This window comes from Vespa crabro, chromosome 22 (assembly GCF_910589235.1).
Source record: "Vespa crabro chromosome 22, iyVesCrab1.2, whole genome shotgun sequence".
Classification (NCBI taxonomy): domain Eukaryota; kingdom Metazoa; phylum Arthropoda; class Insecta; order Hymenoptera; family Vespidae; genus Vespa; species Vespa crabro.
In genome coordinates, this window is record NC_060976.1 from 2,453,209 (window position 1) to 2,463,587 (window position 10,379).

At 34.2% G+C, this 10,379-nt stretch overlaps 1 protein-coding gene across 9 annotated transcripts in view; it reads right to left on the reverse strand.

Moving 5' to 3' along the window:
- Positions 1 to 255: 255 nt before the first annotated feature.
- Positions 256 to 10,379, reverse strand: part of LOC124431829 (tropomodulin) — a 68,043-nt gene continuing 57,919 nt past the window's right edge. For all 9 annotated transcript variants that reach the window (XM_046980160.1, XM_046980162.1, XM_046980161.1 and 6 more), the window contains one exon: positions 256 to 406. Coding sequence is in view for 1 of the 9 variants with exons in the window: in XM_046980162.1 (XP_046836118.1) it covers positions 345 to 406 (62 nt within the window). In the remaining 8 variants the exon portion in view is untranslated. The remainder of the gene's footprint in view (positions 407 to 10,379) is intronic.

Here is a 10,379-nt window from a genome sequence, read left to right on the forward strand (position 1 = left end):
CGCTATAATAATATAGTGCATATCGTGTGTATGCGTGTGTGTATATGTATATATATATATATATATATACACATACATAAGTATACACACACACACATACACACACAAACAAACAAACAAATATATATATATATATATATATATATATATATATATATATACACATACGTGCTTTTTTTTTATTCTATAAATCGAAGAAATAAAAGTGTAAGTATACGTCTAATTAAATAGGACAAAGATAAGATAAAAAGAGTATCCATCTCGAATTATTTAATTTTAATTTAATTTACTCGATCGTCGATCCTTAATGTCGTCATATCGTCGTCGCCATCGTTATGTGATCGTCAATGTAGGGCCCAGCCGATGGTATAGTTGCGGGAAGCCCTTCCCGTGCGGCGTAGGCGATCTGTGAAAGAAAACCGTAGAAGGAAAAGGGTTTCGTCGAATGGTTATAAAAACGAACGGTGGCGGGGGGGGGGGGGTGGTGGTGGTGGTGGTGTGCGTGTGTACTGTGCAATACAGTATAAGGAGTTTAGATTACAGGGAGGGATATTGTGGGAAGGGATGGGGGGAAGGGACGAGAGGATGATTAGAAATTAAAGGGCATATGATATGCGAGAGGACAATGTTTTTTTTCCCATTTTTTTCTCTCTGTTTTCCTTTTTTTTTTTTTTCTTGCTTTTTTCACAGAGACTTAGAATTCTTTTTTTTCTTTTTTTTTTTTTTTTTTTTTTTTTTTTTTTTTTTTTTTTTTTTTTTAACATAAAAATCGTCAGATCGCAAGAGAGACTTTTCGAATGATCGATCGACCGACACATAACGAACATTTCTTTTTCTTTTTTTTCTTTTTTTTCTTTTTACCTTCCCCACATATTAATTAACAACTATCAACGATTTATTCGTCCGCATCTCGTTATCCATTCGAATCGTCTAATCCGATCGATTATGCGCGACACGCAAATTTATTTACATTTTCGGGGTGATTAAAAGCGAGAAACGTTAACGAGTCATAGACCGTGATATTACAAAATCTCGTTCCGTTCTTTTTCATTGGGATGTGTTCATTAAAACGTTAATGACCACGTTCGTTAAGGAGGAACACAACGCACGAAGACGAGAGCGCGTGAGAGATTCATTCGTTAGAAAAAATTTCTTTTTTCCCTTTCTCTCTCCCTCTCTCTCCCTCTCTCTCTCTCTCTCTCTCTCTCTCTCTCTCTCTCTCTCTTTTTCATTTTACGTTCGATGAAAACGTTCTAATCAAGTATCCTTCTGTATCCTTTCATTGTATAACACATGAGAAAAAGAAGAAAAAAAGAAAAAAAAAAAAGAAGATTTAATACAAAGATGACGTTGCGATCGACACAGGGATAAATAGAAAGAGAGAGAGAGAGAGAGAGAGAGAGAGAGAGAGAGAAATGCCTCCTGGAAAAAAAAAAAAAAGAAAAAAGAAAAAAACATAAAAAAGAAAACAAAAATTCTCAAAAATGTCTAAAAAGTAGAAGAAGGCAGACGTTGGAAAGAGAGTATGGAAATTCAAAGCATGCAGAAAATAAGAGAAATTAACGTAGAGGTATAGAGGGTTGGCCCATGGAAAATAATTTGCAACGCGAAGCTCCTTTCGAAACACGTAGCTTCCTCCTCTCGTTGCATCTCTCTCTCTCTCTCTCTCTCTCTCTCACTCTTTAGTTTTCTTTTTTGCCTTCCATTTCTCTCTCTCTCTCTCTCTCTCTCTCTCTCTCTCTCTCTCTCATCCTTTTTCTCTCCCCTATCCTTTATTTTCTTTTCCTTTTCTTCTTCTTCTTCTTCTTCTTTTTTCCTTTTGCTTTTCGCTTTTTTCTCCTCTCCTTCTTTCTTCTCTTTTGTTTTTGCCTTCGTTCTTTCTTTTTCCTTTTTTCTTTTCCTCCCTTTTCTTTTTCTTCCCTTTTCTTTTCTTTTAATTCATTTTTGTCTTTTCTCCTATCCGATCTCATCCGGTCTTGGCACGACCGTAAAGTGAAAGTAATTAACGTGCGGTAGTATTCATCGTCAAAAACATTGCATAGCCCGACGATAAAACACTTTATTACGTAGGATCTCGATTTACGTGTTTCTCCCATATATTCTTAAATATATATATCTATATATCTATATATATATATATATATTAATTTTTTGTATAACATATCTGGAATATTAATATTCATACTAACCGTCGTGTGAGTCGACGGAGAGAGAGAGAGAGAGAGAGAGAGAGAAAAAAAGAAAGAAGTGTGATCCAACGTTATCTTTCTGTTTTTTCCTTTTTTATTTTCCTTTTTTTTTTTTTTTTTCTATATATAAACCTCTCGATTATCATTAGGAAATCACTGATAACATATATTTCAATCATATTTATTATCTAAAATTTAAATTTATTTGAATGAAAATTAACTCATCCATTTATATTCAATCGAATTTAATTAAACAAATTCCATGATATTATTATTATTATTATTATTATTATTATTATTATTATTATTATTATTATTATTATTATTATTATTATTTGTTCTTATACAAAATCATGTTAATACAAAAGGAAAGAAAAAAAAAAAAAGGATCAAACCATAGACACGATGGATCGAGCAATTAGAAAAGCACTAAATAATTTCTATTATTTCCAGAATTTCTTTCCCTCTCTCTCTCTCTCTCTCTCTCTCTCTCTCTCTCTCTCTCTCTCTCTCTCTCTCTCTCCTCTCTCCTCTCTCTCTTTATTATGATCTCGCGTCGAGGAAGTAAAAGGCTGCGAGTTTTTCTTCATAAATCACGTCTATTCGGGAACAATCGCTCCGGTCGGCGTATATAGGGAAAGGGAGAGGGAGATCTAGAAGGTAAAGTAAAGGGAGGAAAAGTTTCAGGGCGAATCAGATTTATTGGAGCGTCGTCGGCCCTCTCGCTCTCCCTCCTTCCCTCTACTCCCACCCCGCCGCCCTCATCCACCCAATTTTTTGCCGATCAGGAAAGGCTGCGTCTGCCATCCGGAGATAAATGAAATGCGCAGTGCTTAGAAGAACTTCAAAAGAGAGAGAGAGAGAGAGAGAGAGAGAGGAGATACGAATTAAAGGCAAGCGCGTGTCCGCTCGCGACATTGACGTACGTAGATATATGTGTACTATTGGTGGTGGTGGTGGTGGTGGTGGTGATAGGGGAGGATGGCGTATACTACGAAATTTTTCAGATTTGTTTTTTCTTCTCTTTTAATGTTTTTTTCTTTTTTTTTTCCCCCGTTTTCCTTTCCTTTCCGTCGCCTTTCGCTATTCGTTTTTTCGTACCATCGAACGAAACGTTAACGTCAATTAAATGTCCAAACGCGTCTACGTTGTAATGATAAAAGGAGAAAGAGAAAGAGAAAAAGAGAGAGAGAGAAAGTCAGATGCAGCAACCCGTCGAAAAGTGACGAAGTGATGAAGAAAAGAAAGAAGGAAGGAATGAAGGAATGAAGGGAAAGAAACGAAGAAGAAATGAGAAAGACTGAGGCCTCGTTTTACGAAGCATTAAATTCCAACGAGAGAGATAGATAGATAGATAGATAGAGAGATAGAGGGAGATAGAGGGAGATAGAGAGAGAGAGAGAGAGGGAAGCCAGTTTGCTCGTCTATTCCAAAGAGAATCGAATTACGTTCCTGCCAAAGCGTGCAAGGAGACAGATAGGGAGAAGGAACGATGTGGAAAGAGAAAAACTCTTAAAAGGTATCCCCCGACGTAAGTCACCCGACATTAAACGAGAAAGAAATATTCCGTGAGGGTTGGTACGACATCGACGATTCACCGACAATTCACCGACGCTTTACCGACTTGGATCTTATTTGCTCCGATCAAATCGAACGAAGAAGAAGAACGAAGAAGAAGAAGAAGAAGAAGAAGAAGAAGAAGAAGGGTCCAGGGAGTACACTCTTTCGACGAACATTTTGTCGGGTGAAATGAAAAAAAAAAAAAAAGAAAAAAAAAAAGAAGAAAAAAAGGTCGGGAAGGGGACATGTCAATTTAAATCTCTCCTATTTTCTCCCCTCCCTCATTCTCTATCCTCATTTTTCATTTCTTTTTCTTTTTCTTTTTTTTTTTTTTTTGAAATCGTTCAAATACTTTTGATCGACGTTCTTTTTCCCATCCCCACCCTGTCTCACCCTTCTTCTTCTTCTTCTTCTTCTTCTTCTTCTTAATTTCTATTATTTTCACGCGTAATGAAAAGATCGCGATAAAATGCGCAATAGAAAAGAAAAAGAGCCAAAAAAAAAAAATCAAAGAAAAAAAACAAAGACAGAGAGAGAGAGAGAGAGAGAGAGAGAGAGAGAAAAGAAAAAAGAAACAAAAACGTGAATCGAATGTTTGACGAATGAAAAAAAAAAAGAAAAAAAAAAAAAGAAAAAGAGAAAAGAGCATGAAAAAGAGAAAAGGACAAGAAAAGAAGGTGGAACGTAAGAGAGAGATAATACGTGCGAAAAAAAAATGTATTTGTATAGAGAAAGATTTATGAGATATATAATCGAATATATATATATATATATATATTTTTTTGTGAAATCAAATGACAATTCAATTAATACACATACGTTCCTATCATCGCACTAATCGCCACCCTCCTCCCTCCTCCTATCCCGCCGTACCTTTCTATCGTCGTTCGATATAATCGTCAAATTTCTTGGATAAATCTTTTTATTTGTTTTCTTCGCGTGTGAAACGACGAACGGAGATGGGGTTAGGGGGTGAGGGATAGGTAGTGGAGGGTATAGTGTGCGTGAAGGATTTAAAGTGATTCACGTTGTGTTGTAAAGTCACGCGGCGTCAATCCCCATATATGCATGCATTATAATAGTTAGTAGTCGTTCGCTACTAAGCGAAACCCATAATAACCCGAGGATATTAACGTTCCGGCACGAATCACCCTCATTTCGAAACTCGTGTTTCGGGTCACGTATTACGTAATGACACGCCCACACGTTACACGATGGTCAGGTCAACTCACAAATCTGATAACCCGATACAACGTATGCATGTTTACGTATATATATATATATATATATTTCTTTTTTTTTTTGTTGACATTTACTCTACATATCCATGACTGACTTAATAAACACGTTTTTCGTGTAAACGTTACGATCGATTGACGTTCATCCTGCCCCGCTGCCCCCTCCCCTCCAACTCAACTCCCCATGACGAGTAACATGACATTCGTCACAAATATTTACCCTGATACCGATAGTACACATAAACACGTTTAATATGTAAATGTAAATACGTATAACGTTCGATACGTAAAGATCAACTCACGTATGACCGAACGAGTATCATCATATCGTCGTTTTTTTGACGTACCGATCTTAATCGGAATTCAATTGAAGAGGGATGAAGAGAGAGAAAGAGAGAGAGAGAGAGAGAGAGAGAGAGAGAGAGAGAGAGAGAAAAGAAAAAAAGAAAAAAAGCAAATAAAAAAAAAAAACAAAAGGAGAAATCATTGATTCGATGCGCGTCTCAACAAAAAAAAAAAAAAAGAAAAAAAAAAGAAAAGGAAGAAAAAAAAAAAAAGAAAAAAATTGTTAATGTACGAGTATTAATGTAGAACAAGAGGCGACGGAAAATTGTTTATAAAAATCATTTAGTTGAAACTCGACACCGGTGAGGTTGACGGAATGATAGAGGATGAATGAGATGGATCTCACTTGTCGGATAGATCGAGGGGTGGGGGTGGGTGGTTGGGGAGGAGGAGAGATGGGGAGATGGACCACGCCGTGTACTACGGTACACACTATCCTGTTAATAATGATAACAAACTATTTCTCTACTACGTAAACCATCGATCGATAGCATCGTTCGTGAACGATAAATAGAGATGATAATCTATTTTACTCGGGAAAAGGCAAACGCGAGATGGAAAGGAGGAGAGGGTAGGGGGGCAGAGAGAGAGAGAGAGAGAGAGAGAGATAGAGAGATAGAGAGAATATAAACGAGTTTAATGACCGTAGTGAAGGATTCGATCGTGCGAAACAGGATAGTCGGGAATGGGACGTACGAGGGGTCAGGGTTCGGGGGTCGAGGGAAAGGAAGGGAAGGGAAAGGTGGAGGAGGAAGAGGATACGAGGAGGATTAAGAGGTGGACGAGGAGAGGATGAGAGGAGAAATAGGAGTAATACCCAAAGGGGAGGGGGAGAGAGAAAAAAAAAAGGATATGAGGAGATACGCGAGTATCAAGGGGTCGGATCGAATGGATCCGATCCCGATGGTAGGGGTCATAAGCGTACGATGCAATGCGGTTTATACAGGAGATAAAGTAGAACGATTCGATGAGAGATGATTAATTGTATGATTGTTGCTGTTGTTGTTATTGTTGTTGTTTCATTCTCGATATAAAGAGAGAAAAGGGTAAAAGGAAAAAAAAAGGAGGGAGAGAGAGAGAGAGAGAGAAGAAATAAAAAAAAGAAAAAAGTAAAAAATAAGACAGTATGAAAAGAAATGATCAAAACAATAAGAGAGAGAGAGAGAGAGAGAGAGAGAGATTGAATTCAGCTAAAGTTAGATCGGAAAAATAATTGAAGCCTTCAATTATCAAATAAATTGGCTCGAATTTCGATCGGTGGTACCATTCTTCGGTACCTCCTCCTCCTCCTCCTCCTCCTCCTCCTCCTCTTCCTCCACGATTCATCCTTTTTTTCTTTTTTTCTTTTCTTTTTTTTCTTCTTTTTTACTTGTCCTTTTTTCTGTTATTTTTTTCTCTCTTACTTTTGCTTTTCTTTTTCCCTTTTTTTTTCTCCCTCCCAACTCACCCCCCACCTTTTGCTTCTAACCTCCCCCCCCCCATCATCCTCAGTCCCACACCCACCTATGACTTCGTATCTCTTTTATTTTATTTGTTTGTTATTTCGCTAGCTATCCAACAGTCTCGCGTATCGTGTATTCGCGTATATATGCGCCCGAGTTCGATGACAGCAAAATACAATACGCATACATATATATATATATATATATACAGGCATTCTTAATTAATATTTCTCTATTGGGTTCCCATATCACTCCTCCCTTCAACCCTTCCCGTGACCTTTTTCATTTCCATCGACGATAGTTTCACTCTTCCACCTCTTTCGATTTCTTTCATTATACGTCACCGTCGATTGATTTCTTTTTTTGTTTTTTTTTTTTTTGTTTTTTTTTCCATTTCTTTTTCTTCTCGTACACGCGTCTGTTCTTTATATCAGTCATTCCTTTTACTTGGCTGCTTATTTTTTTTTTGTTTTTTTTTTTTTTTTTTTAATTCTCCCATCTCTCCTTCCTTCTTTCCACCTTTCTCTTTTCTCGTCTCTGTTTTTTTCCTTTCTTTCCTTTATTTCTTTAATTTTATTTTCGATACCATAACTCCATTTCGCCAGGAGAAAACAGTAGTACATTAAAGTTATCCGTTTGGAAATATATTTTGGCACATAGTAAAGCCATTGGATTCAATGACGTCGAAAATGAAAACGTATTGATAAGAGGGAGGGAGGGAGAGAAGGTGGTGGATGGGTGGGTGGTATCATGGCGCATTGCGGTGACAGCGGTATACTCGCGGTTCGTTTAACCGTTGTATCGGATTGGATCTGTTCAAAGGAGAGAGAGAGAGAGAGAGAGAGAGAGAGAAAAAAAGAGTAAATAAAAGAATAAAATGTCAGCGATAACTGACATTTATCCTTAACGATGGTATTACCAAAAAAACAAAAAACAAAAAGGATAAATAAAATTAAAAAAAAAAAGGCTGATAAAAACGACGCTTTGAAAAGTCAAACGACTATTAGGTAGAAAGGCAACAATCAAAATCGACAAATTTCGAAAAGTCTCTCGGTTGGATCGTTTATCAAAAAAAAAAAAAAAAAAAAAAAAAAAAAAAAAAAAAAAAAAAAAAAAAAAACAGAAAAAAAACATCTCTTTATACACAAGTTGTTTAAAAAAAAAAAAAAAAAAAAAAAAAAAAGGCTTAGGACTTTAACAATATTCGATTAGTCCTCTCGACTTCGCCTTGCGTTTAATTAATAATTATAAGTTTATTAATAACCATGAAACATACTTCGGATAATAATTAGTTCGTACTGATATATATCTGTTCACTATTGTCCAAGTTCTGAAATTTACTTCAAACAACTTGCGTATAAAGTTTAGGGACAGGTGTTCACAATAATAATAATAATAATAATAATAATAATAATAATAATAATAATAATAATAATAATAATAATAATAATAATAATAATAATAATAACAATAGTAATAATAATAATAATAATAATAATTCATGCTCCTTCAATATGAAGTTAATTTTAGTTTACTGATTAGGGACACACATATTCGATATTAACGTACAAATGAAGATTATTAATCTTCGGATTATCCTAAATAAATGACTAATGAATTAGGGGAAATATTAAAAATGATTACTTATATGTGGATATTTGGATATTATCACAATTATACGTACATACGCTGATGAAATATTAGGTTGGGAACTATGGCGTTTTTTTTTTTTCTTTTCTTTTTTTTTTTACATTCATTCAACGCCCGTTTCATAGTTTCCAACCTAATAGAAATAAAAAAAGTACAAATAGAGAAATATAGAGATAGAAATAAAAATAGAGATAGAGACAGAGATAGAGATAGAGATAGAATGAGTGAATAAGTAAGAAAATAAATTTGGTTTGATATTACGTACGTAGAAAGAGAAGAGAATATGTATATATATATATATATATATATATATGTGAAAGAAAATGGAATTAATTGCCATGCGAGACGAAGCGATCAATGAAACTCTTGTTTCCTCTTTTTTTTTTTTTTCCTCTATCATTCAGATTTTTATACATACGATTATCAGGATCAGCCGATCTAACTATTGAATATTTTGTTGCAAAAAAAAAAAAAAAAAAAAGAAAAAATAAATAAATAAAAAGTATATAGCTTGCCTGTGTGCCACGTATCATATATATACATAATACTTTTTTATTTTTTTTAATTTTTTTTTTAATTTTTTTTTTTTTTTTTTTTTTTTTTTATAAAATATCCTCAACTGTGCGATAAGAGCGTATGCAGATAGAATGATTAAAAAAAAAAAAAAAAAAGAAGATATAATTACGAAACTTCCCGATGGAAATACATACATACATACATACATACATACATACACACATAGATATTATACATATACGAGGACTTAAGTATTACATGAGTGTGAGCATAAAAGGAAGGATAATAGAATAGAGAAAATAGATAATAGAAAATATAAAGTAGAGAAAAAAAAAGGATAGATCTTTTTTTGGTTTAGCTACATAAAAGACAGAGAAAGTGATGTATTAAATGTTTATAAGCGGATAGTGAGTAAAAAAAAAAAAAAAAAACCACGCGACATGGGATATATTATGCGTGTCCGTATATTAAATTGATTTTGCACGCGTGTAAAGCTGAAAGAAATAAAATGGGACGATGAAAAAAGAAAAGTAAGGAAAAAAAAGAAAAAATAAAAAAAAAAATAAAAATAGGCGAGGTCGAGCTAATTGCGGGAAAAGTGATAGCAAAAGAAAATTTTGCGAAACTGTACGCGACAATGACGAATCTTATTGCGTGATTTTAATTAATAATTTTGTTTAAAAAAAAAAAAAAAAAAAAAAAAAAAATGTCTTACAGGATTTATATCCTTTATCGATTTTTCCGTAGAAAATTTTTTGCGATCATTATTTTCTCTTTTCTTTCGTCCAACGAAACAAAATTTATTCAACGAAAAAAAAAAAAAATTGACGAAAATAGAATGGAAGAAGATATTTATTTAGAATTGAAATAAATTGACAAATTGAAATAAATTTTACAAATGAAACATAAGAAATAGTGAGAAGCAATTTCGATGTTATCGCGCTAGATATTATTATACGTATAAGTCTTGAATAATTTCGCGAAACGAAATTGCAATGAAAGTAACGCGATTTTCGTTTACGAACGAGCAACCACGACGATTATTTTTTCAAACGATTTCTAATACCACAGACGGAAAAGGAGGATGAAATGGTGAAAGGACAAAAAAAAAAAAAGAAAGAAAGAAGAAACAGCGAAGAAAAAAGAAACGAAACAAAATAAAAATAACAAAAGGAAAAAGAAGAAGAAGAAAAGATAAATGATCGAAGAATACGTGAGATCAAAATGAATTGTTCGTTTGAATTCTTAGGGAGGGGGAGGGGAAAAGGGGACGTGGGGAGGGTGAAAGGGGGGGAAACGAAAAAAAAAAAAAAAAAGTAGATTTTTCTCTCGGCAAAAAACAAAACAAAAAGGAAAGAAGAAAAAAAGAAAAGAAAAGAATTATTCGAAAAGATAAAAGTGATTTTTCAAAAAGGCGAGACAACGTCGTAGAAAATCAT